At 43.2% G+C, this 27459-nt stretch overlaps 1 protein-coding gene across 4 annotated transcripts; it reads right to left on the bottom strand.

Moving 5' to 3' along the window:
* Positions 1-58: 58 nt before the first annotated feature.
* Positions 59-22818, bottom strand: LOC101268937 (hematopoietic progenitor cell antigen CD34). 4 transcript variants are annotated; one of them, XM_021569537.3, is made up of 8 exons: positions 22479-22818; positions 7502-7621; positions 6035-6279; positions 5849-5929; positions 3926-4046; positions 3777-3829; positions 1959-2108; positions 59-1488 (listed from the first exon to the last, which is right to left on the bottom strand). In XM_021569537.3, exons 1-8 carry the CDS (start codon positions 22564-22566, stop codon positions 1306-1308), a joined length of 1041 nt encoding a protein of 346 aa, XP_021425212.3. In that variant the 5' UTR covers positions 22567-22818; the 3' UTR covers positions 59-1305. The 4 variants fall into 4 exon arrangements, with proteins under 4 accessions (XP_021425212.3, XP_090062054.1, XP_021425211.3 ...); XM_090205928.1 differs by having other exon boundaries at positions 6035-6276; positions 22479-22781; XM_021569536.3 differs by having other exon boundaries at positions 5849-5950; positions 22479-22730.
* Between the last annotated feature and the right edge of the window lie 4641 nt (positions 22819-27459).

The raw sequence follows: 27459 nt of genomic DNA, 5'->3' as shown, positions 1-27459 counted from the left end.
CATATTTACACATGCAGTATTGTATGACAACAATCAGTCATTCAAAAAACAATAGCTAAAATACATCTTCCATCCATGTAACTGATGTTTCATGATGAACTGATTTATTAAGGACATTTAAAGGGCCTTGGGAATGTTGAACATGTTACTAGGGATTTTGTAGATATTTAAAGGCAGTGCTTCGCCACACAAAACCGACAGGTTATGTCTGTTTTTCAGATTTGATAAGATTAGTCTACCTGGTTCAACATTCTCAAAGACACAGTGCTGAGTCAGAACAGAAAAAAAAAACATTTAAACAACTACAATATAATGTTCGTCATGATGGAAATTGTGACACACTACACAAAAATAAGGGTTACAAAATGGTTCTTTGGCTGTCCCATAGGATAACTTTTTTGGTTCCAGGTAGAACCCTTTTGGGTGCCATGTAGAACTCTCTGTGGAAAGGGTTCTACCTTCAAAGGGTTTTCCTATGGGGATAGCTGAAGAACCCTTTTAGGTTCTAGATAGCACCTTTTTTTTCTAAGAGTGTAGGCCTACAGAATTATGAAACAAACATATGGCAGCCCATCTCACACAACTATTATGATGGGCCTTGATAAAAGGCAACATGATTCAACTCTGATCTCTGCACTAGCCAATCATATTGATACCCCTTTTAAAGCTGCCTATTAAAATCTCTTCAATGGTTGAAATAATCTCCATGTATCACTCTTTCTCCGCTTCTGTTACCCAAATGTAATTTTTTACCTCAAACAGGAGGTTCAAGCAAACGATCACACCAGATCATACAAGCGATACTTTAAACTACGATGACTCTTTTAGTTCAAATGAGTCCATTTGAGATCTGAAAGACTAAGAATTCAAATATACTGTGCTTCATACATGAATTTGGAAACAGCAACACAAATTGTCAATTTTGGTGATTTCTTGTTAATTTCTTGCAGCAATTATTGTTTTTGGAATGCAGTCTCAACCTGCTGTCCAGTCCCCCAAACTCAGTGTTTAGGCTCCTTCTCTGCCACCACTGAAACCTGTTAGAGGCCAGTGATCACAATCTCTTCTCTTCACATTACAGGCCTCGTCATTATCGTCATAGTCATCATCTTCATCATTGTCATCATCCTGGGAGTCAAGGGTTGCATGGGGTAAGGTGAGGTGGGCTTGGATATTGAATTGTTGTTTAGTGTTAGAGTCTTGTATCCCCAGGTACACTATGAGGGGAGAGGGATTGGGAATGTGGTGATGATGGTGAGCAGGAGGAATGAAAATGGGGCGTTGGGGATGTAATTCAGAGCTTGTTCACATCTCAGTGTCAGCAACCGAGGTCTGGGTGGCAGGTTGGCCGTTGTTGGGTAGTGGCTGGCTCTCAGGAAACTCCCCATTGCTGGTGGGCTTCAACAGGGGCTCCTGTGACTGCAGAGGGGCCACCGACACCAGGGTGTTGGCCTGGTTCTCCTCATACACCTGGAAACCCTCTTCAGCCTACGTGCAGAGGAACCATAGAGATTCGATTAGAGGAACCTTGATGTTAGGTTGGGCTTGGTAATAAGTGTTATTGTGATACAGTACAGATTTAACTGAATGAATAATACGTTTTGTATGTTGTTCAGAAAAGCAAACGTGTATATGTGTATGGAAGGGAAGGTAAAGTTGAAGGTGAAGCCTGATGACGAGAGGATTCAAAAGCAATCACTTTCTCCCTATGATGGAATTCAAACACGAATGGTGGAGTCAGGGAGTCGTGTCACTTTTGTCTGAGGAGGTCTTAACTATCTTGGTTGAGGTTAGGAATATTTGTGTCAATCAGATGAGGACATTGAGGTTTGTTTATACGATGCCTATGATAAATGATTGTGAAAACAAGACCCACCCAATCTTCCCAGTAAACTGGGTCCTGTACACAGTATTAGTTTGCTTTGGGTCTCTCTCACATCATGGCCACTCTGACTCACCAGTCTCGCTCCCTTGGGTGGTGGGCGGTGGGTTTTCAGGTAGTAGCCTGCGATGAGAAGAATAGCCAGGAGCAGTCCAGTGAGCAGCAGGGAGACCAGTACCAGTTTGGATTTCTTCCCCCAGCGAGGAACAGCCTCCTCAAAATCAATCTAGAGAGAGAAGGAGAGTTATACACATAATAATATAAGGAATTCAGGCTGTACTTTGAAGTTATACCCTATGTTAATTATAGTGGTATGTAATCTGCATTGTCTTGTTTTAGATGCTTTACTGACACTAGGAATAGCAGTGCCCCTGATGCCTCCTTGGATCAGGCTATTTTACCCCCAGACTGTAGAGGATGGATGAATAGCAGTGCCCCTGATGCCTCCTTGGATCAGGCTATTTTACCCCCAGACTGTAGAGGAGGGATGAATAGCAGTGCCCCTGATGCCTCCTTGGATCAGGCTATTTTACCCCCAGACTGTAGAGGACAGATGAATAGCAGTGCCCCTAATGCCTCCTTCGATCAGGCTATTTTAGCCCAGACTGTAGAGGACGGATGAATAGCAGTGCCCCTAATGCCTCCTTCGATCAGGCTATTTTAGCCCAGACTGTAGAGGATGGATTTCAGGCTTTATGTGGCCTGGGCTGGCATAAAGTTCAAGAGATTCAACTGAATGGAAAAAGGCCAGCATCTCCCTACACCAGTGTTCCCCAACTAGCAGCCCACAATTTTTAGAATTTTAATTATTGGACATAAAAGACTGTAAAAACACCAGCAATTCAGCTCGAATACATAATAGAGATATATCCCTTTTGTCTGAGGAGGTCTTAAGTATCTTGGCTGAGGTTAGGAATGTTGGTGTCAATCAGAAAGGAGATTGAGGTTAGCTTATACGATAACTATGATGAATGATAGTGAAAACAAGACACCAAAGGAAGTCAGTTCCACATGCTTCTCTCTAAACCAGCATTTGGGTGTGGCCCATATAAAGCTATTTCAGATTGTGATTTTCATTTGGGAAATCTGTTCCAAATTATTCCCACGCATAATTGAGAGATATACAGTATGTGATCGTATACAAATGCAAGCAAGGTTTGAAATGATTATGTTTTAGTCAAATACTATCTGTTTGGGCTTCTTGCAGTCAATTTGCAGTCTACAAATTATTTGTAATTATGTTCCGGCCCCCTGACCATCCGCTCAAGAAAAAAAATCAGCCCCCGGCTGAATCTAGTAAATGATCCCTGCCCTACACCCTTCAGACCAGAGCAGTATCTAAACACAAAGGTTCCATTGAACTAACTGACCAACATAATGAGAAGATTCTGGACGGGTGCAGCTCACTTAACTGTTTAATGCGGCAGGGCAGAGTTAGGGGGGTTGTAGGGATGGAGCACAGAGTATGTCTAATGTCAAAGGGACAACCAGGTTGAATCATGAGAAGGAAACACCCATTCCTCATTCCCATTGGGAACACTCAACCCCATCTCCACCGGGAACATAAATTAATTCCAGCTGACAGGAAAGTGGGGATTGTTTTCTGTTTGTCATACAGCATCTTCCCGGCAGCTTGGAGCCATGAGTGAGGATTCCTGTCTGGTGGAGGAGTGTCTCACAGTGGTGTTTATCTCACAGTGGTTAGATAAGGAGCCGAATCAGCATTGTGCCTCACCTACCACGGTGCACAAATGAAAGCATTTTAATTGTGGGTGTGACAGCAATGGACACTGATCATAATGCCTTTCTCATGAAGTGTATGTGGTGTGAATTATGTGAACGTCATATGTGTATGGGGAATTGGAATACTGAATGGAGAGAAGTGATACTCTACCTTGTCTTTAATGTTGTCATTGTTGAACTTCTCAGCCATTCCTTTTGCATCAGCTGTAAGTAGAGATGATGATTTGGTTAATGTTTTTTCAACACCAGACACTCAACAGAATAATCCCACATCATTAAAAAGGAGAAGAGGGAAGCAACCTTCTATACATTGGCCAGAGATCAGGATTTCATTGGAGTTGTCCTCCTGGTAGACCTCCAGTTTACAGTCATCTCCACACAGGTGCTCCAACACACTCTCAATTTTAGACCTGGTCTCCTCCTGTGGAAATATCAGTTGGATTAATAACAAAGCATGTGAATTTGGGGCTGAACCTGGTCATCCTAGTTAACAGAAATGTGTTCAAACAGAAATGTGTTCAAACAGAAATGAAATGTGTTCACACAGAAATGAAATGTGTTCAAACAGAAATGTGTTCACACAGAAATGTGTGAACACAGAAATGTGTTCACACAGAAATGTGTACACACAGAAATGAAATGTGTTCACACAGAAATTAAATGTGTTCACATAGAAATGTGGTAATATACATTCTAATATACATTCTCATGAATACACAGTTACTATGGGTCTTTGGAAATGTACACCACAAAAGGGCCACACCCCCCTCCCATGTCCCTCTCCCTTAACCCGATAAATTATATCACAACCTTGCAATACTCCACCCTATTTAACATGGTCCAAAAACAGCCACTAGCATTCACAGACGGCTCTGCTCAAACCTTTGATCCCAGCCCCAGATAGGACAGCTGGCTTCTTTACAAAGCTAAGGAAACAGGATCGCTCTCAAGGCCTCATCTGCTACGGCACTCAGAGCATGTTCAATACAGTGCATGTAAAGCACACGAATTCTCATCTTTAAGTTGAAAACAGTTTTATTCACGTCGTTCTCAGCTGTTTCTTGATCCCTGATGCAGTCTCTTGGGTCCTGCCCCCGATGCTTAATTGTCTTGTGTAGTCAGTGCATAGCATGGCGGGTTTTCAAAAATTTTCAAGATGTTTCCATTCTATAATTTTTTAAAGTATTTAGTAATTTGTTAATAATTGAAAAACATATTTTAAAAAACCCATCTACAGTATATATGATCTTCATATAATTGGAAACATACATGGATCTTCACAAATGGGATGTGGTGTCTAACCCAGATGAAGACAATCAAGTCATAAAGCATAGCCTGGTGTAGGAGTGAGTGTGTCACTGATTACATGCCATGCTGCAAGGGGCTTTCTCATGCAGGCCTAGATGGAGAGGGGGGAGCTAAGTCCCATTCAAGACTCTTACACATGCCTCTTGATGTGTGATATCACCAAGGACTCCATTATTTCAGGGCATTATTTAATACAATTTTATCTCGACTGAAATCAGCGGAGCTGGAGCTCCAGACGACAGGCAGCCTGGCAGACAGACACAGTTGAGGAAAGCGAGACGCCACTTCCCTTCACTTCCCTGGCCGGCACAGAGCGGAATTCCTGTTAGCCCAGCAGCCATTGCCCCAAGACGCTGAGGAATCCCTTTTGTACACACGCTACAACAGTATCCCCACCACCGCCTTCCCACCTTTCACACCAACACTTTGAACACGTTCTTCCCTCTTCTTCTCTCCTGTAGGCATGTCTTGGGTTGTAACTCTTTTTGCTCCCCCTCCTCACCTGGCAGGCATAACTAGGGAGGAGAAGGGCTGGTGTGTCACTAGCCTTCTTGTTCACTGCCCACGGGAGATGTTTTAATCACTGTAGCTTAATGAATAGGAATTTCCTGCTTAGCTAATGTGCACTGGTCTGATAAGGGGCAAATTGAAAGTGGCAATTTGCTATGATTTTGCCTCAGGAGTCGGTCATCTATAACATCTTACTCTGACTCTCAGCTTCCGCTAACGTTTTTAACCCTGAAACTACCCTCGATACAGTTTGAACTGAAGTGGACACTGCTGTGAGGGTTTCCTGTATGTCACATCAGGAAAAGTTGGCTTTTCCTTTAGTGAGGTGTGTGTGTGTGTGTGTGTGTGTGTGTGTGTGTGTGTGTGTGCGTGTGCGTGCCTACACGTGGTGTGCTCATTACTTACACAGCTGGATGAGGCCTTGAGTTTCAGATTCACTGCATCTCTGTCCTGGACAGCTTCTTTATCAACACACATCACATCAGCCTGTAGAGAGACACCAGACCACTTCAGTTAGACTAGAGTGTGTTTCGTTCATTCTGAACTTGGATTGGCGATTTGGATGGTATTGTCACTGAACTCGAGGCTCACCTCTGGGATGAGCACAGTGTCACTGGATTGGGAGGTCTGAAACTGCTGGGGAGCCTGGGTCTCCTGGTTGTCATCTGGGTCTGTGATTCCTGCTTCACCAGCCTCCACTGTGGCCTCCCCTATGTCTGTGGTCTCCACTACCCCCTTGGTGACTGGAGTCGCTGTGGTGTCATGTACGAAGCTTGACTGATCCAGGCCAGGAATACTGGGGAATACAATGATCTGGACTTGGGGCTTATCTGCTTCTGAAAAGAAAAGAAAAGTCTCTTTCTTAGTGTTTTATGTCCAGTCAGAGGCATCATGACCATAGGGGGCACAGGGGCACGTGCCCCCTCAGATTTTATTATTATTTTTGTTGTTGTTGTTTCTCTGTAATACTACTAGCCACCTAGCAATTTTATGAAGTTGTCTTTAGCTAGGCCAGAGGTTCCACATTTCCCAACCTCATAACTAGCTACCAAGAAGCCATTTCAGGCTATCAAGCATAAAATAACCACCAGACAGTTGAAGTCTGAAGTTTACATACACCTTAGCCAACTACATTTAAACTCAGTTTGTCACAATTCCTGACATTTAATCCGTTTAAAAATTCCCGGTCTTATGTCAGTTAGGATCACCACTTTATTTTAAGAATGTGAAATGTCAGAATAATAGTAGAGCGAATTATTTATTTCAGCTTTTACTTCCTTCATCACATTCCCAGTGGGTCAGAAGTTTACATACACTCAATTAGTATTTTCTTGGTCTTGGCTGATTTCTTTTGATTTTCCCATGATGTCAAGCAAAGAGGCACTGAGTTTGAAGGTAGACCTTGAAATACATCCACAGGCACACCTCCAATTGACTCAAATGATGTCAATTAGCCTATCAGAAGCTTCTAAAGCCATGACATAATTTTCTGGAATTTTCCAAGCTGTTTAAAGGCACAGTCAACTTAGTGTATGTAAACTTCTGACCCACTGGAGTTGTGATACAGTGAATGTTAAGTGAAATAATCTGTCTGTAAACAATTGTTGGAAAAATGACTTGTGTCATGCACAAAGTAGATGTCCTAACCGACTTGCCAAAACTATAGTTTGTTAACGAGAAATGTGTGGAGTGGTTGAAGAACGAGTTTTAATGACTTCAACCTAAGTGTGTAAACTTCTGACTTCAACTGTATGCTTAGATATGCAGAAAAATATATAAATTTTTAAATAGAATTAAGCATAATGATTATGGCTCTAGATTGCAGGTGTTTGAAAAATGCCAAATTCTCCAACTTCCGGAGGGGGGGCAAGGACCACCCCCCAGACATCCTCAAGTACTTTGTGTCCCCACAGATTTGAGGTGCATTGCACCCCTGTGTCCACTTGATTTAAACATTTATGACAAAAAGCTGATAGGATGAGCCTAGGACGGTATATTAATACAGCAACACCAATAGTGGCTCTGTGGAGATCATCTTCTAATGGATCCATTTCTTACCTTCATCTGCCGGTTGTGTGGTGTCAATGTCGTCTCCACGAATTAATTCAGCAACATCAACTGGCTGTGTGGGCCCAGTGACAACATCTGATTCACTCTCATCTTGTGCAACTACACCACCTGGAAGAGAACAACAAAGGGATAACTTGCGCTATAACACTTGCATGCCAATACATACTGTAGAAACCATGACAACTTTGTCACAGCAGTGATGTCCCTTTCTGAAAGAGTCTTCTACCTCACTAAGCTTAATAGCTGCTATTCTCATTTACACCAAGCTACATGGTCATTTGTCTGCACCTTTATATGACATTGTCCTATGTTCAACTGATCCCACACCTGTGTCCAGGTCTATAGCACCACATTAATAGACATGTGTGCAAACTGACTTGACTTAGCACTTAGACTCACAGGACTGGTAGCAATCCTGCCACACCCATATAGTCTGGTATTACTAGTGATCCCAGGGGGGGAGATCTCATTGGCTGTGAATGTAATCTTGACTGAGGTGTTTGTGTTGGAGGTATGCAGTCCGTCTCTAATACGTTCCAGGGCCTGACCTGAAATCAATTAGGCTCCATGCAGCAATTAGGAAGGGACTGTAATTAATAGCCCAACTGTGGGGTAACTCCTCAGCTCAGCCTGTGCAAATAAATGTTCTTGTCCTCGCCTGCAAATTGGCCTGACCCCTGACACACTCCCGCTGGGATGGTGGGTACAAGCCCCCCAGGGAAATCTCTCTCTGGTCTAATGACAGACATTATGGGAGCTATGCAGCAAGCACACTGGCTTTAATACATGGGCCTCTAGGTAATTTACTCTTTAAAGTCTTAGTATGTGCATCCATTTCCTCATACCTAGTTAGCTATGCAGCTGGACCGAGGAATGTGATTATTTCTTCCTCCTTCATAGCTACTTATGTAGATAAATATAATAACTGCAGACTTTCACACTCTCAAAAACAATCTTGTCATTTCTAAAACCTTGAAGAATTTGATATTTCAATGCTTAACTATCAGAAGACTGTAAAGTCTTTCATTGCCAGGTGTCATGCAATAAGAGAGATGCCACTCAATGCTAAGAGGGTAAGGATATCTCCCCAGTGTGTGATTATAACACCCATTTATCCTCCACCAGGGTGAAGTCATACTGTGTATGTAAGTCTCTTGTGCCCGTCTGTGCCTGTAAGTGGGTGCTTTGACTGGGCGTCTTGATAGACCACTGATACCCTTACTTGGCGATGGCCATGTCTTTTAGACTGATGGGCTTTGGTACTGACTCCATCTCAGTCCCAGCTCTCACATGCAAAGAAGTAATGGGAGAGCTGTGCCTCCCAACAACAGTTCAGCCTCATTAGTCAGTGGGATACACAACATCAAGTCATCTAGGTGAATTAAGTTTCCATCTAGCTAGCCTGTTAAACAGCCGAACGCCCTGCTGAAATATACTGCTGCTTTACTAAAACTGTTGGTGCACAGTGATGTCGAAACCATAATTTGATTTAAAAAATAGCCATAGTTCTACCTATCAGGCCCTCTGAGGTAAAAGCTTGTTTTACACAACGTGATGTGTCATTTTATCTTTTCAAGTACTGTAGTGGTGGGTTGAATCAAGTACAAAACTTATAATGTAGTTGTTGTCATATTATTTTCTAGTCTTGTCAGCAACTATATTTCATGTGAGCAGTGCTAACGCAGTGCATACCATACAGAGCAGTGTATGTTTAATAAACTAAACTGGGCAAAGATCTTGCTATGAAATATCTTAATAAGCTGTGCGCCTGACTCCCTTTTTCCTGAGATTGAACATGTTTACTGATTTGCTTTGCCCCCCCCCCCTAGCCTTCTCCTCTAACACAACGGCATTACCTCATCCACGTGGCTTTGCCAAAATTATGTGAATCTCATTAAGACTCTCTCCTCCCTCCCTGCCTTTTCCCCATGCAGTTAAACAATGTTGTTTTCTGGTTAAACCCACAGAAGCTTTGTCCAAGACAGAACTGAATGTTGCATAATTGGGCTGGGTTTGGATAAGCTACTGTATCACCAGGTTGGACATTTCCGACTGTCTTTCCACCCTGTTTACTTGTGGAATTTAACTTTTATAGTCAGTTGTTGCAGTATGCTAAATGCAGTGTGTTGCATTGATTGGACTTGCTAAATCAGTATGAAGAGCAAGTGCCACAAGTGCAAAACAGTCAGCGTGCCACGCGAACAGGTGGGTCAACAGTACTGAAGGAGGTCTCACACTGGTATACTTAGACTAGCAACTATTATAGCTGTCACGTGTGTTTTGTGACAATTTAATTGTGTTTACGAGCTACATAATAATAAATAATAATAATAATAAGTAAATAATTTATGTGCATATTGCTACCAGCTCTGTATTAGGTACATAACAGCCCAAAGAGCCAGCCAACCAGAGTCTATTTACCAAGAGAGTTTTCATCTGTATTTTTTGTAGCTGTCTATATACCACCACAAACTGAGTGAGGTTTTAGTACCAGCATCAATGAGCTGTATACGGCCTTAAGCAAACAGGAAAACGCTCCAGAGGCGGCGCTCCTAGTAGCCGAGGACTTCAATGCACCACTGACTCGGTCAATAAGAAAGTGGTCAGATGAAGCAGATGTTAAGCTAAAGGACTGTTTTAACAGCACAGACTGGAATATGTTCTGGGATTCTTCCGATGTCATTGTGGAGTACACCACATCAGTCACTGGCTTCATCAATAAGTGACGTCATCCACACAGTGATGTACATAGATACCCCAACCAGAAGCCATGGATTACAGGCAACATCCACACCGAGCTAAACGGTAGAGCTTCTGATTTCAAGGAGTGGGACTCTTACCCGGAAGCTTTTAAGAAATTCCGCTATGCCCTCCAACAAACCATCAAACAACAAAAAGAGTCTATACAGGACTAAGATCGAATCGTACTACACCGCCTCCGACTCTCGTTGGATGCAAACTATTACAGACTACAAAGGGAAGCACAGCCCCGAGCTGCTCAGTGACACAAGCCTACCAGACGAGATAAATAACTTCTATGCTTGCTTTGAGGCAAGTAACACTGAAGCACGCATGAGAGTATCAGCTGTTCCGGACGACTGTGTGATCACGCTCTCCATAGTCTATGTGAGTAAGACCTTTAAACAGGTCAACATTCACAAGGATGCAGGGCCAGACGGATTACCAGGACGTGTACTCCGAGCATGCGCTGACCAACTGGCAAGTGTCTTCACTGATATTTTCAACCTGTCCCTGACTGAGTCTGTAATACCAACATGTTTCAAGCAGACCATCATTGTCCCTGTAACCAACAACACCAAGGTAACCTGCGTAAATAACTACCGACCCGTAGCACTCACGTCTGTAGCCATGAAATGCTTTGAAAGGCTGGTCATGGCTCACATCTACACCATTATCTCAGAAACCCTAGACCCACTCCAATTTGCATACTGCCCCAACAGATCCACAGATGATGCAATCTCTATTGCACTCAACACTGCCCCTTCCCACCTGGACAAAAGGAACACCTACAGTATGTGAGAATGCTATTAATTGACTACAGCTCAGCGTTCAACACCATAGTGCCCACAAAATTCATCACTAAGCTAAGGACCTTGGGACTAAACACCTCCCTCTGCAACTGGACCCTGGACTTCCTGACAGGCCGCCCCCAGGTAGTAAGGGTAGGTAATAGCAGATCCACCACGCTGACCCTCAACACGGGGGACCCTCAGGGGTGCATGCTCAGTCCCCTCCTGTACTCCCTGTTCACTCCCAATTACCTCGGTGCCTCCGCACATTGATTCTGTACCGGTACCCCCTGTATATAGCCTCGCTATTGTTATTTTACTGCTGCTGTTTAATTATTTGTTACTTATCTATTTTTTTACTTAACACTTTTTTTTCTTAACTTCTTAAATCCTTGTTTAAGGGCTTTTAAGTAAGCATTTCTCTGTAAGGTTGTTGTATTCAGCACATGTGACAAATACAATTTAATTTGATTTGATAACACCTGGTTGCTTAGTTTAAAACAGAGCCATGTTGTTTAACAAACCGGCCAGCATGGCCATTAAAGCCTGAGCAGCCTTAATCACTGTCTGACCAGCCATCAGTCATCAGCTAGGTGTTCTACACACAAACCCACTTAACAAGAATCTAACCTCAACATGGCAGCACTGGTGTAGCGCAGTTTCTCTGAACCCAACCGCCCCACAAAGTCAGATTTTGGGCGCTCTGATAGCTGTCCATGGTTATGAAATTGCAATGTCTATGTATCTTCCCGTCGATAGGCTGTTAGATAATTTGGTGCTAATGCTTGTTGTAGCCTATTGCTTTGCTTTAACGAAAGCAAAGTTTGAAGGACACAATTATTATTTCAAATATAAATCATAATTTATAACCTTGTCAACGTCTTGACTATATTTCCTATCCATTTTGTAACTAATTTCATGTATGTTTTCATGGAAAACAAGGACATTTCTAAGTGACCCCAAACTTTTCAACGGTAGTGTACATTCTTGCCACCAGCTAGCAATCTATAGCTTTGTGAAACATAAGCATTATGCTTAACATAAGCGGTAGGCTTGACAACCAAATATAAATGTATTTATTTATTTTATTTATTTCACCTTTATTTAACCAGGTAGGCAAGTTGAGAACAAGTTCTCATTTACAATTGCGACCTGGCCAAGATAAAGCAAAGCAGCTCGACACATACAACGACACAGAGTTACACATGGAGTAAAACAAACATACATTCAACAATACAGTATAAACAAGTCTATATACGATGTGAGCAAATGAGGTGAGATAAGGGAGGTAAAGGCAAAAAGGCCATGGTGGCAAAGTAAATACAATATAGCAAGTAAAACACTGGAATGGTACATTTGCAATGGGAGAATGTGCAAAGTAGAAATAAAAATAATGGGGGTGCAAAGGAGCAAAATAAATAAATTAATTAAATACAGTAGGGAAAGAGGTAGTTGTTTGGGCTAAATTATAGGTGGGCTATGTACAGGTGCAGTAATATGTGAGCTGCTCTGACAGTTGGTGCTTAAAGCTAGTGAGGGAGATAAGTGTTTCAAGTTTCAGAGATTTTTGTAGTTCGTTCCAGTCATTGGCAGCAGAGAACTGGAAGGAGAGGCGGCCAAAGAAAGAATTGGTCCTGGGGGTGACTAGAGAGATATACCTGCTGGAGCGTGTGCTACAGGTGGGAGATGCAATGGTGACCAGCGAGCTGTGTATCCATTAAAGAATCCTCCATTTGCAGCAATTACAGCCTTGCAGACCTTTGGCATTCTAGTTGTCAATTTGTTGAAGTAATCTGAAGAGATTTCACCCAATGCTTCCTGAAGCACCTCCCACAAGTTGGATTGGCTTGATGGGCACTCAATAGGGTTGAGATCCTGTGACTGTGCTGGCCACTCCATTATAGACAGAATACCAGCTAACTGCTTCTTCCCTAAATAGTTCTTGCATAGTTTGGAGCTGTGCTTTGTGTCATTGTCAAGTTGTAGGAGGAAATTGGCTCAAATTTAGCGCCTTCCGCAGGATATGGCATGACTTTGCAAAATGGAGTGATAGCCTTCCTTCTTCAAGATCCCTTTAATCCAGTACAAATCTTCCACTTTACCACCACCAAAGCACCCCCAGACCATCACATTGCCTCCACCATGCTTGACAGATGGCGTCAAGCACTCCTCCAGCATCTTTTAATTTTTTCTGCTCCTCACGAATGTTCTTCTTTGTGATCCGAACACCTCAGACCTAGATTTGTCTGTCCATAACACTTTATTCCAATCTTACTCTATCTAGTGTCTATGTTCTTTTGCACATTTTAATCTTTTCTTTTTATTGGCCAGTCTGAGATGGCTTTTTCTTTGCAACTCTGCCTAGAAGGCCAGCATCCCGGAGTCGCCTCTTCACTGTTGACGTTGAGACTGCTGTTTTGCGGGTACTATTTAATGAAGCTGCCAGTTGAGGACTTGTGAGGCGTCTGTTTTTCAAACCAGACACTCTAATGTACTTGCTCAGTTGTTGACTGGGGCCTCCCACTCCTCTTTCTATTCTGCTTAGAGCCAGTTTGCTCTGTTCTGTGAAGGGAGCGTTGTAAGAGATCTTCAGTTTTTTGGCAATTTCTCGCATGGAATAGCCTTAATTTCTCAGAAGAAGAATAGACTGATGAGTTTTAGAAGAAAGGTCTTTGTTTTGGGCCAATTTGAGCCTGTAATGGAACCCAGAAATGCTGATGCTCCAGATACTCAAGTAGTCTAAATAAGGCCAGTGTTATTGCTTCTTTAACCAGAACAACAGTTTTCAGCTGTGCTAACATAATTGCAAAAGGGTTTTCTATTGATCAATTCACCTTTTAAAATTATAAACTTGGATTAGCTAACACAACGTGCCATTGGAACACAGGAGTGATGGTCGCTGATAATGGGCCTCTGTATGCCTATGTAGATATTCCATTGAAAAAAATCAACTGTTTCCAGCTACAATAGTCATTTACAACATTAACAATGTCTACACTGTATTTCTGATCAATTTGATGATATTTTAATGGACAAATAATTTGCTTCTCTTTCAAAAACAAGGACATTTCTAATTGATCCCAAACTTTTGAACTGTAGTGTATATACTTGTTGAGTAATTAAAGTGGGAAATTCAAACATTGCAGATTGTTAAATGATTTTTCAATGAAACAGCATAGTAATCAGTAACCAATAGATTTTTACATTTTTATATACAACTGTCCTGTAGGCCTATATTCATCATCGCCAGCACCACCCCAATATCAATATATGTGAAAATGGCACGTTTCTATGTTTTGCAGTAAAAATAATAGAGGAAGATAATGACATCATCAACCAATTAGTAGGAATTTAGTAGGCAATGCCTACTCATAATTGATTTAAATCACATGATGCACACCAGTGTAGCCTAGTGGTATGAGTATTGGGCCAGTAACTGAAAGGTTGCAAGATCAAATCCCTGAGCAGACAAGGTAAAAATCTGTTGTTCTGCCCCTGAACAAGGCAGTTAACCCACTGTTCCTAGGCTGTCATTGAAAATGGGAAGTTGCTCTTAACTGACTTGCCTAGTTAAATAAAGGTTAAAAAAATAATAACAGAAAATTATGTCACCGCAAACACTTATCTTCTTCTATTTTTTTTTTTACTACAAAACTCATTTCTCATATGTTGATGATGGGGTGGTGCTGGAGATGATGAATATGAAGTCAAACGTTTTTTAAATGTCCCATTTAATGCCAAATAATACAATCAGTCCACTGTCAAAACAATAGCTTACTATGGATTGTTTCATTATGCAGACAATGCAGTCTAGCCTACTAGCCTATCTATAGCTATATACAGTATTTAGATGGTAGAGTGTAAATATAAATGGAAACATGCTCCAGGTGAAACCTATGATCCTTTATAGATGTATCTTGTTAAAACCATTTCAATCAGTGTAGATGAAGTGAAGGAGACAGGTTAAATCCATATTTTTAAGCCTTGAGACAATTGAGACGGATTGTGTATGTGTGCCATTCAAAGGGTGATTGGTATGGTAGTAGGTGCCAGGTGCACCGGTTTGAGTGTGTCTGCAATGCTACTGGGTTTTTCATGCTCAACAGTTTCCCATGTGTATCAAGAATGGTCCACCACCCAAAGGACATCCAGCCAACTTGACACGACTGTGGGAAGCATTGGAGAACATGGGCCAACATCCCTGTGGAATGCTTCGACCCCTTGTAGAGTGCATGCCCTGACAAATTGAGGCTCTTCTTGGGGAAAAAGGGGTGTAACTCAACATTAGTGTATATTACAGATTGGAACTCGGACTCCACGCTGACGAGGCTATCCGTCTCTTCACTCGTAGGTTTACCCGTATTCATAGAAGGGGTGTTGCTCTCATGAGCGCGGGTGTGTCTCTGGCAGTCATCAGCTTGATTTTCAGGCAGAGGAGGAGGAGGAGAAGTGAGTTCCTCTCACTTGAGGAACTGAGGGGAGGAAGAAGAGGAGAAGCAAGGCCACTGTTATTGGCGTGCCCGGGCAGTGAGGTCTCTGTCAGGACTGTTAGGCTGCTAGTACCAGCTGCTGCATAAGTAGGCCTACTAGCTTCCACCTGCCATGGTGTTTCGTCAGTCAAGGATGAGGTGGTGGTAGCTTTACTGATGTGGTTATCTTCAGTAAGTTGGCACGAGCTTGATCAGCTAAAGCTTTTTTGCAGTTTTTTTGTGCACCACTTTGTTCTTGCCTTTTACTGGAGAGGGTAGTAAGTTTTAAGTTCCTCGGCGTACACATCACAGACAAACTGAATTGGTCCACCCACACAGACAGCATCGTGAAGAAGGCGCAGCAGCGCCTCTTCAACTTCAGGAGGCTGAAGAAATTTGGCTTGTCACCAAAAGCACTCACAAACTTCTACAGATGCACAATCGAGAGCATCCTGTCGGGCTGTATCACCGCCTGGTACGGCAACTGCTCCGCCCACAACCGTAAGGCTCTCCAGAGGGTAGTGAGGTCTGCACAACGCATCACCGGGGGCAAACTACCTGCCCTCCAGGACACCTACACCACCCGATGTCACAGGAAGGCCATAAAGATCATCAAGGACAACAACCACTCGAGCCACTGCCTGTTCACCCCGCTATCATCCAGACGGCGAGGTCAGTACAGGTGCATCAAAGCTGGGACCGAGAGACTGAAAAACAGCTTCTATCTCAAGGCCATCAGACTGTTAAACAGCCACCACTAACATTGAGTGGCTGCTGCCAACACACTGACTCAACTCCAGACACTTTAATAATGGAAAAATGTATGTAAAATATATCACTAGCCACTTTAAACAATGCCACTTAATATAATGTTTACATACCCTACATTACTCATCTCATATGTCTACGTATATACTGTACTCTATATCATCTACTGCATCTTTATGTAATACATGTATCACTAGCCACTTTGTTTACATACTCATCTCATATGCATATACTGTACTCGATACCATCTACTGCATCTTGCCTATGCAGCTCTGTACCATCACTCATTCATATATCGTTATGTACATATTCTTTATCCCTTTACACTTGTGTGTATAAGGTAGTAGTTTTGGAATTGTTAGTTAGATTACTTGTTGGTTATTACTGCATTGTCGGAACTAGAAGCACAAGCATTTCGCTACACTCGCATTAACATCTGCTAACCATGTGTATGTGACAAATACAATTTGATTTGATTTGATTTAGTGGATACAGTGGGGTCTTGTGGGGTGAGCTGCCAGGCCGCTAAGAGCAGGGGGTTAGCAATCAGACAGAACACTTCCTCTGATTCTCACAGGATGACCTCTCCTTTGCCCTCTACCCAGGAACAGGAACCACAGCTATAGCTAACCTGTCTATGATTTACTGCATCCATTCCTTATATTGAGACCTCCTTTGTCTCTCTACCCCTCTCTTTATTCTTCTTACCTATTCTTTATGTGTTGCATGGAGCACTAATGTGAAGCCCTGAACCATGCCACTTAACCCCCCCCCCCCCGGCCTTTATAGCCACTCTGCTCCAGATGTTATTCCAACGGCCTCGACTACCCTGCACTCTGAGATTTCCCCAGCAGATGGTCAGATTGACAGGTCTGGATATCCTCCGGCTTTCACTCGTCTCAAGGGAGTTCTGGATGGGGGAATGCCGGCAGCAGCAGCCTTGGAGGAGAACAAGCCAGCTTAACGTATAGGCAACCCCCCATCTGTTCCACCCACCCTCCTCCAGTTGTGGACTTCTTATCCCCAGGATCTACAGAGGTGAGAAGTATATGCATTCTCCAGGCGCATCCCTCCCACGCAACGCAACACGTCACAGTCAGAGCTGGGTAGTGGCCCTGTCTTCCCATGGCCAGCAACATACAACCAGACTGGCCCATACAGTAGGCTACTCCTCTCTGCTGCTGGAGGGGCAAGGGCAGAGTAGGCTTTGGACTGTGACACAGGGCTTAGTGAGATGATAATGGTCTGCAGGCACGAGTGGACCACAATTCTCACATAGTGTGCAATGGTAACCACATGAGATAGTGTTTGCACAAGGAGAGCCAAACACACAAACTCTAAAACAAACTGTCTCATTAATCTTCAAATTCCACAAATAAAATGCTGCTTTAGCCAAAACCTTTTTTTCCACTGTCTATAAAGCTAAATTCACATATTTAAAATAAGGGAGTCTCCTCTATACAAGAAAGGTTCTATAAACTGGACTGACATATCTATTTTCTTTGCATCAGCGATATATGTTTGGAATGTTCCTCACATATCCTCCAACAGGATATGTGTGAAGGGTGGCTCAGTGAGGAATGAGAGGGGTGTGTGGGAGAAGGGGCACCGGGTGACCCTGCGTGTCAGACCCTCATTATAACCCACCCATGTCTGTCATAACACCCCTCTGACACCCTCCATGTATAGTTGTCTATACACAGTGCCACCAAAGCACAAAGCCAGGGTAACATTCTCAGGAAACAATTTATTTTCTTCCACGGTGATCATACGGTTCTCCCTCTCTTTTGTGTTCAGTATTGAAGTCCTGTTCTCACTAATAGTTACAATGCTGAATGAAACCTCACTCTACTGGCAATTATCTTGTGTATGATTCTATAGTACAACTCTCCAAGTACAACTGAGGAATTTGTGTCTGAAAGTGCCACTTTTAGTGGCTGAGGAATGGGACATTGAACCTCAGTCCCTCGGGAGGTGAACACAGTATTGCAACTCTAGACTCCTGACCTGCTATCTAAACTCTGTCTCTGTCACAGAACCAGCCCAGCCCTCTTTGCCCTGGCATTAAACCCAGAAAGAGGATGGAGGATCTCATGTTTTTAATCAAGATCCAGTGCTGCACCCATGGCTCATCCCACTCTGGGGCTACGACAGCCAGGTTCTGGGGACTTCAGTCAGAAGCTCTCATCCCACCCTGGGGCTACGACAGCCAGATTCTGGGGACTTCAGTCAGAAGCTCTCATCCCACTCTGGGGCTACGACAGCCAGGTTCTGAGGACTTCAGTCAGAAGCTCTCATCCCACTCTGGGGCTATGACATCCAGGTTCTGGGGACTTCAGTCAGAAGCTCTCATCCCACTCTGGGGCTACGGCAGCCAGGTTCTGGGGACTTCAGTCAGAAGCTCTCATCCCACCCTGGGGCTATGACAGCCAGGTTCTGGGGACTTCAGTCAGAAGCTCTCATCCCACTCTGGGGCTACGACAGCCAGGTTCTGGGGACTTCAGTCAGAAGCTCTCATCCCACCCTGGGGCTATGACAGCCAGGTTCTGGGGACTTCAGTCAGAAGCTCTCATCCCCCCCGGGGGCTATGACAGCTAGGTTCTGGGGACTTCAGTCAGGAGCTCTCATCCCACCCTGGGGCTATGACAGCCAGGTTCTGGGGACTTCAGTCAGAAGCTCTCATCCCACTCTGGGGTTACGACAGCCAGGTTCTGGGGACTTCAGTCAGAAGCTCTCATCCCACCCTGGGGCTATGACAGCCAGGTTCTGGGGACTTTAGTCAGAAGCTCTCATCCCACCCTGGGGCTATGACAGCCAAGTGCTGGGGACTTCAGTCAGGACTCATCTGTTTCTACTTGTGTATGTATTTCACTGTACAGATTGTCTGTTACAGGTTCACTGCTGTATACATTACCTTAACTGTTCCTGTCTGGGAGGAGTAAATCAGTAAAAGTTTGGACATTGATTCAGTTCAGAGAGAATCACAAGGAGATTTCAAATCTCCTGCAGACAAATTACTACCATGCCTCTGGAGGTGGTATTGAATAACAGCCATGTCCAGACTAAACTAGACAACATCAAGACACTAATCTGGAAACGTAGATTCAACCATAGCCAACCAACCGTAGACTCAACCATAAACAGAATGCTTTTCTATTTAGAATGATACATTTCTTATCTAATGTTAAGTGTCCATGTTTATTCTGCTTATCACCACAGATAGTAAAGGAAAGACATGTCCACTCTCCCACACAAAGATTGTTTCACAAAGTTAGAAACAACTATAAAACAGACTACAAAAACGTAACGATCAACTTGAAACAGTGTGATTTAGCAATCTTACAGAAACAAATATTTATTTATCCTTTATTTAACGAGGCAAGTCAGTTAAGAACAAATTCTTATTTACAATGACGGCCTACCCCGGCCAAAACCAGACAGCGCTGGGCCAGTTGTGCACCTTCCTATGGGACTCCCAATCACAGCCAGATGTGATGCAGCCTGGATTCAAACCAGGTACTGTAGTGATGCATCTTGCACTGAGATGTAGTACCTTAGACTGCTGTGCCACTCGGGAACCCAAAGAGGATGACCTGTCCTTCTACAGGCCTTATAAGATACAAAATAGATTGTTCCTGTTCCACAGGTGCTGGACTTGGACTGGGTTTTCAGCCCAGGACATAATGTTATTTACTTTATGAGAGGAGTGGCTTCTTCGTTGGACATGTTCCTGTGTGAGTGCTCAGTAGATGTTGCTAAAACAATATCTATGATTCACATAATTGCAGGGTCCTGAGGTCAGGTCGAGTTCCCTCAAACTAGTAAGCCTCCTAAAACCAGGGACAAGCATATGGCTTAAATCCTTTGTAGTCTGTTTATAAACACAACCTCTCGAAATTTTAGAAACTTCACTTGAGAACACTAGGTTGTTCTACTCCAATTGTGATTCATGCATGAGGCAGGTAGACTAGTGGTTGGGCCAGTAACTGAAAGGTTGCTGGTTTGAATCCCCGAGCTGACTTGGTGAAAAATCTGGCAATGTGCCATTGAGCAAGGCACTTAACCCTGGTTTCTCTGGATAAGAGTGTCTGCTAAATTACTCAAATGTAAATTTACTCTCATCATGTGATGCTGAAATTAGATCCATTTATACTCTGTTTTGTTAAGTTTAACTTTTAGGGGTGACTTTAAAAAGTTACAATTGCATTAACTTTTGAGTGCCACAGTATGTTAGTAGTTCCCCTCATTCTGCTGTTTGGCTATAGCTCTTGAATCCATTCTCCAAACCCATCTCTGAAAAGCCCCTCCACCTTAACTACTGTACTGCAGCTATGCCAACATCTGTCTTTTAGCTCTGACTTAATCCACAGTACTACAGTAATTCTGCACAGTGCTTACATAATACAGCCCTCTCCCAGATTTCTAAAGTTGACCGGAGCATCCGGCTATAAAACAAATGGTATACAGTAAGTTGGACTTTGTTAGAAAGCAGAAGTCTCTTCTCAGGAAATAGACTTTAAGAAAACTATAGACTGTTTTGTTGCTTTCCCTCCTTTTCTCCCTCTTGCTTCTCCCGTTGCTTTACCACCTCTTGCTCCCATGCATTCTCCCTCCTACTGTTTAGGATAACTGTGAGGCATTCTGCTACCATTCATTTGTCAGCTAGCTTGGCATGGTGTTGTGATGTCCAGCTTTTCATTGAATGGTAAATTATATGAAACATGTGTCCACACAAACTTCAGATTCAAGATTCTCTTAAGATATGTGGAAACATAACATTTTTACTCTTCAACATTAATCTACATGCATGTGTTCCACAGATCATAGCAGAACCAGCTGCCTTCTACTTATAGGAATAGATTTGTGCTTCCAATACCAATTACATCATTTATAATAAATCTAATAAACACTGCATTACTTTCAGATTAAGCAATTTACTATGTCAATATTTCTTCCCACACCACAGCAAAAGACTAATGCAATTAGGGAGAACATAAATAACTGCTGTTGTTGCAATGTTAATTAATGTGCATTTTTCTTATTTTTACCTTTATTTAACTAGGCAAGTTAGTTAAGAACAAATTCTTATTTTAAATGACGGCCTAGGATCAGCGGGTTAACTGCCTGTTCAGGGGCAAAATGACAGATTTGTACCTTGTCAGCTCGGGGATTTGAACTTGCAACCTTCCGGTTTCTAGTCCAACGCTCCAACCACTAGCCTACCCTGCCGCCCCAGTTTAGTGTTGCTGGCAGAACAAATACAAATGTTTTGAGTTAACTTTTTGGGCTCCCAAGTGGCGCAGTGGTCTAAGACACTGCATCTCAGTGCTAAGGAGTGTCACTACAGACAACCTGGTTTGAATCAACACTGTAGTCTCTTCTGGAAATGTGATCAGATGGAGATGGCAAGAAAAACCTCCCAATCTTGTACTTAACCCTCTCATCAGGCATGTGGCCAGTGTTTATGGTCCAGATAATAGCTGCTATTCTGCCAAGACCAGTCGACACTCTAGGTGAACACAAAGAGAGTCTCTAATTGACATAATTTTACCCCTGGGTGCCTTATTACGGCCCCTGCTGTATCAACACAAGCACAACTCCCACCCACATTTTATACCCAAAAGTTCCTCACTCAACTTCCACCCTCCCCTCCACACCCACCCCATACATCCACACACAACCATCTGCTAATTATAAACACACACAGCTCTCCCAGCTATAGTAGAACATTGGCATATAGTCAATGAAATAGCAGACATTGCAGTACAGCAAGTCAGCCCCGCGGCCTTGAAAGGGTCACATTGTTGAGAAGTAGTACAATTTGGAGAGAGCGTTCCCATAGGCAATAAATAGGCGCAGGTTATGCATGCAAGATTCAGCTGCACGATGACTGCAGGTTTCATATTCAAATTGTCCCTTTGTTTGCTACGTTATGCTACAAAGTAACTTTTCCCTTTCAGAATCATGGGGTGGGGGGGATTCCATGAAGTTATCCTGCATTTATAAATTATTACACACTGCTAAACCATGGGTTTATTTTCATGAAAGTGAAGATCATGTTGATACCATTGTATAAAGTTGATAACATGAAAATCTCTGTGTTCAGCCTGAGACAACCACTGAACCCCACCCCTGACCGCTCCCATGCTTTCTTTCAAGTTCAGCTTGAGGAGTCTGGATGTATGAGTTTTTACTTACCCTGAAAGAGGATGGTGATGAGAAACAAAGTGAATGCCAGTATTTTGTGGGTCTCATTCATTCTCTGTGTGGATGCTGCTACTGCCATTCTCCTCCTGTTTGTGTGAGCGTCCAGGGTGTGTGAGCGTCCAGGGTGTGTGAGCGTCCAGGGTGTGTGAGCGAGAGAGAAGGGAAGCAGCGGTGGACCAGACCAGTTTAGGATTTCCTCTTACCGTGAGTGGGATGGGCCGGATAAAGTGCTGCTTGTGCTCTGGCACTTTTATATGGCTGCCCTACCTCGCTGAGGCCCAACTCCACACCCCTTCTCTCACTGGTTACTTTAATCCTTCCTCTGTGGCCCCGCCTTACTGGGTGGATGGGGGGAGAGAAGGAGCATGGCAGAGGAGGGGAAAAAAGAAATAATAAAATAATGGACTTGTGTGTTGGGATTCTAAACTTGTGTTTGGTGTATAGTTGAATGTAGTTTGAAAAAAGTTCTGCAGAAATCTTCCAATATTTCTGAGTAGTTTTATTTTGTTGACATGTATTATATAGATAATGTTGGTTCATTAATAACTTCAAAGTTTACAATGCCTGTCATAAAAGGAAACATCTAGCATCATTAGTGGCTATTACGAAACATATATGGTTCATAGTGGAGATGTTCACAGTTAGAGTCTAATTCTGTTGTGGACTCCTGAAAGGCTTTTGGAGGGAAGCAGTCACTCTGCACACAATGGAAGGTATTAGAGGACAATAGACTGTGGGCCATTTGTCTGTAATGGGCTTATGCAGATGCCGTAAGGTAAGGTAAGCTTTAAGGTGCTAGCTGAAACAGTGGTGTGATCCTCTTCTTATGCTAAAGACCTTAAATCCATCCCAGCAAGTTTTAGCTGCCGATGTCCCCATCCAGGCCATCAATCAACACCAACCAATCCAATTCTGTCAGCAGCACAACAGGGCCAAGCACTGCTGGAGATGCCTCAAGCTTTCACACCCATACAGGGTACACAACACTCCTCTCCCTCCCCTTGTGGATCTTTGGTTTACTGTTAGTTCTTCTCCCCTGTTCTTATATACAATGCACATCCAACATCTGGAACCACTGTTAGAGGTATGCTAAATGACTTGTAAAAAGCTCCAATCCCCTCCCCTCCCCCAAAGGCAGTCGAAGCCAACTGGAGTTTTTAAGACCTTCCTATACATTTTTCTTTTTGTTTTTGAAAAAACAAGCCTGTAACATGATACCGAAGGTCCCCTGTCCCTGCTTTGACCTCCATCCCCCTCTCTACCATCACCCCATTTCCTCCCTCTCAGCCATCCCCCCTACCCAAACCCACATTAGTAACATTCAATGAAAAACAATGGGGCACTGAGGTGGGTAGTTGGCCTCTCGCTGCTTCTTAGCCTGAGCTTTGCCTTCGTCCCGGGGGGCTGCATCGGATGGGGCAGCATGGGTAACTGGGTATATTGGGATACAGCTGGGGGACAGCGTCCATGTCACAGAAGTAAAACATTCACTACTGTTAGATAGAGGCATTCACTGGCTGCTGGGTTTCCATTGAATCATGACTTCATCTCAGATGACCGTAAATGCACAGAATACTCCTTTTCCTCTGTGAAAGGGCAATGGGAAGTGCCAGGGCAAATTCCTCTATCTGTTTCTGTTTCCCTCTCTAGCTGTCTCTCTCTCTAGCTGTCTCTCTCTATAGCTGTCTCTCTCTCTCTAGCTGTCTCACTCTCTAGCTGTCAAGCTCTCTAGCTGTCTCTCGCTCTTTCTGTCTCTCGCTCTCTGTTCTCTATCCCTCCCTCTCAATTCAATTCAAAGGGCTATATTGGCATGGGAAACGTATGTTTACATTGCCAAAGAAAATGGAATAGACAATAAACAAAAGGGAAATAAACAATCAACAAACATTACACTAACAAAAGTTTTAAAAGAATATAAACACTTCAAATGTTATAATGACCTGCCACTGGCATTAAACAAAGCATGTGTGTCCAGTCTGTTTTGGAATGGGTGGCCAGTAATAAACTGGTCCTGAACATCTCTAAAACTTAGTGCATTGTATTTGGTACAGATCATTTCCTAAGTTCTAGCTGAATCTGGTAATGCATAGTGTGGCTGTTGAACAAGTTGAGCAGACTAAATTACTTGGCGTTACCTTAGATTGTAAACTGTCATTGTCAAAACATATAGATTCATTGGTTGTAAAGATGGAGAGCGGTTTGTCCGTAATAAAGAGATTTTTTGACCACATTCCAAAAAGCAACCCCTGCAGGCTCTAGTTTTGTTTAATCTTGATTATTGTCCAGTCGTGTGGTCCAGTGCTGCAAGGAAAGACCTAGTTAAGCTACATCTGGCCCAGAACAGAGTGGCACGTCTTGCTCTTCATTGTAATCAGAGGGCTGATATAAATACTATCCATACCAGTCTCTCTTGGCTACGAGTTGAGGAGAGACTAACTGCGTCACTTCTTGTTTTTATAAGAAACAATGTGTTGAAAATACAAAATTGTTTGCATAGACAACTTACACACAGCTCTGACACACACACTTACCCCACCAGACACACCACCAGGGGTCTTTTCACAGTCCCCAAATCCAGAACAAATTCAAGAAAGCGTACAGTATTATATAGAGCCATTATTGTATGGAACTCCGTTCCATCTCATATTGCTCAAATGAACAGCAAACCTGGTTTAAAAAAACAGATAAAGAAACACCTCGCGGCACATCGCCTCTCCCCTACGTGACCTAGATAGTCTGCGTGTATGTATTGATATGTTGGCTACGTGTGCCTTTAAAAAAAAAATGTATGCACTTCTGTCCTTGAGCTGTTTTTGTCTATTAATGTTCTGTATTATGACATGTTTCATGTTTTGTGTGGACCCCAGGAAGAGTAGGTCCTGCTTTTGCAACAACTAATGGGGATCCTAATAAAATACCAAATACCAAATATTATTGGTTATGTACAGTGTTGTAACAATGTGCAAATAGTTGAAGTCTCTCGCTCTCTCGCTCTCTCGCTCTCTCGCTCTCTCGATGATGATGTGCTGCAGCCCGGTCTGCTACTGTCTCAGCCCAGGTAACCAACATAGACAGTGTGCATTTCTCTAAAGATTGTGAGAAGTCAATCTGGAAGGCATTTCTCCTCCTTACATTTACACCATGGTTGAGGCATTGCATAGACATTGCTTCATACAGCTTTTATTTGTTTACAGTATGTTGACTGTTGGCCACATCTGTTTTAGCTTAAAGAGCTTGAAAACGCAGCCTCTATTCCTCTAGCCGTGTCAACATTTCTTCAGTAACGGTACATTGACTAGACTATACAGTGCATTCGGAAAGTATTCAGACCCCTTGACTTTTCCACATTTTGTTACATTACAGCCTTTTTTGAAATGGATTACATGCATTTTTCCCTCATCAATCTACACACAATACCCCATAACGGCAAAGTGAAAACAGGTTTTTAGAAATGTTTGCAAATCTATAAAACCTAAAAAACAGATAGTTTATTTAAATAAGCATTCAGACCCATTGCTGTGAGACTCGAAATTGAGCTCAGGTGCATCCTGTTTCCATTGATCCATCTTTGAGTTGGTTCTACAACTTGATTGGAGTCCACCTGTGATCAATTCAATTGACTGGACATGACTTGGAAATGCACACACCTGTCTATATAAGCTCCCACAGTTGACAGTGCACGTCAGAGGAAAAACCAAGCCATGAGGTTGAAGGAATTATCCGTAGAGCTCCAAGACAGGATTATGTCGAGGCACAGATCTGGGGAAGGGTACCAAAAAATGTCTGCAGCATTGAAGGTGACCAAGAACCCGATGGTCACTCTGACAGAGCTCCAGAGTTCCTCTGTGGAAATGGGAGAACCTTCCAGAAGGATAACAGTCTCTGCAGCACTCCAGCAATCAGGCCTTTATGGTAAAGTGGACAGACAGAAGCCACTCCTCGGTAAAATGCACATGACAGTCCGCTTGGAGTTTGCCAAAAGGCACCTAAAGGACTGAGATCATGATAAACAAGATTCTCTGGTCTAATGAAAGTGCAGCATGGTGGTGGCAGCATCATGCTCTGGGCATGAGGAGAAAAAATTATTGAAACAATTTTAAATAGGGCTGTAAAGTAACAAAATGTGGAAAAAGTCAAGGGGTCTGAATATACTTTCCGAATGCACGGTACAAGGCAAATCTTCAATTAAATCATTCAAATGTTGACAGTGCAAAATAGATGAAGATCCCCATCTCTTTCCCTGTCCCTTCCTCTGACACACGCACACACACACACACACACACACACACACACACACACACACACACACACACACACACACACACACACACACACACACACACACACACACGCAAGACCTTTAACCTTATGTGACCATGTGCAGCTCAGCTGCTGTATTCTACCATCAGGCAACCCTCAGTGATGAGACAGACACTTTTTTGTCACACAGACATTGGCATATGCATTTACACACACACACACACACACACACACACACACACACACACACACACACACACACACACACACACACACACACACACACACACACACACACATACACAGACATGTATCCAGTGCAACTCATGTCAACTACCAGTACGCTGTTGCATTCTTCCTTTTGCTTTATTGCTAGTGCGAAGAGAACCTTCTGTTCAGAATGTTACAATAAAGGTTACGTGAGCATGCCCATTCTTCCCCTCTAATCAGGGACTGATTTAGACCTGGGACACCAGGTGGTTATAAGGTAGAATATAAAACCATCAGGCTCCAGACATCTTAGGGTAAGAGGCAATTCATGCTTGATCCGAAAAGGTGGTCAGAGGGACCGTATGGATGGTGTGACGCAACTGCGGTGCTTCCGAAGGCATGCAGAGGCCAAATTGAGCTCCTTACCGCATCGCCGTGCGTCACCCAAATTTTGTAACAAAGCGGAGGGCTCCATATAGCTCCACATTGACATGATTGGTTG

The sequence above is a fragment of the Oncorhynchus mykiss genome, chromosome 17 (genome assembly GCF_057628025.1).
Source record: "Oncorhynchus mykiss isolate SJ-2025 chromosome 17, ASM5762802v1, whole genome shotgun sequence".
NCBI lineage: Eukaryota > Metazoa > Chordata > Actinopteri > Salmoniformes > Salmonidae > Oncorhynchus > Oncorhynchus mykiss.
This window is presented reverse-complemented; position numbering and strand designations above follow the sequence as displayed.

Excerpts from the sequence above, each read along its gene's own strand:
- LOC101268937 (XM_021569536.3), bottom strand. The coding sequence starts at position 22,566 with ATGGCAGTAGCAGCATCCACACAGAGAATGAATGAGACCCACAAAATA. Across the intron at positions 4,047-5,848 it reads TCAAGGCCTCATCCAGCTGT|GAGGAGACCAGGTCTAAAAT; the intron begins GTAAGTAATGAG and ends ATATTTCCACAG. Across the intron at positions 2,109-3,776 it reads ATGACAACATTAAAGACAAG|ATTGATTTTGAGGAGGCTGT; the intron begins GTAGAGTATCAC and ends TTCTCTCTCTAG.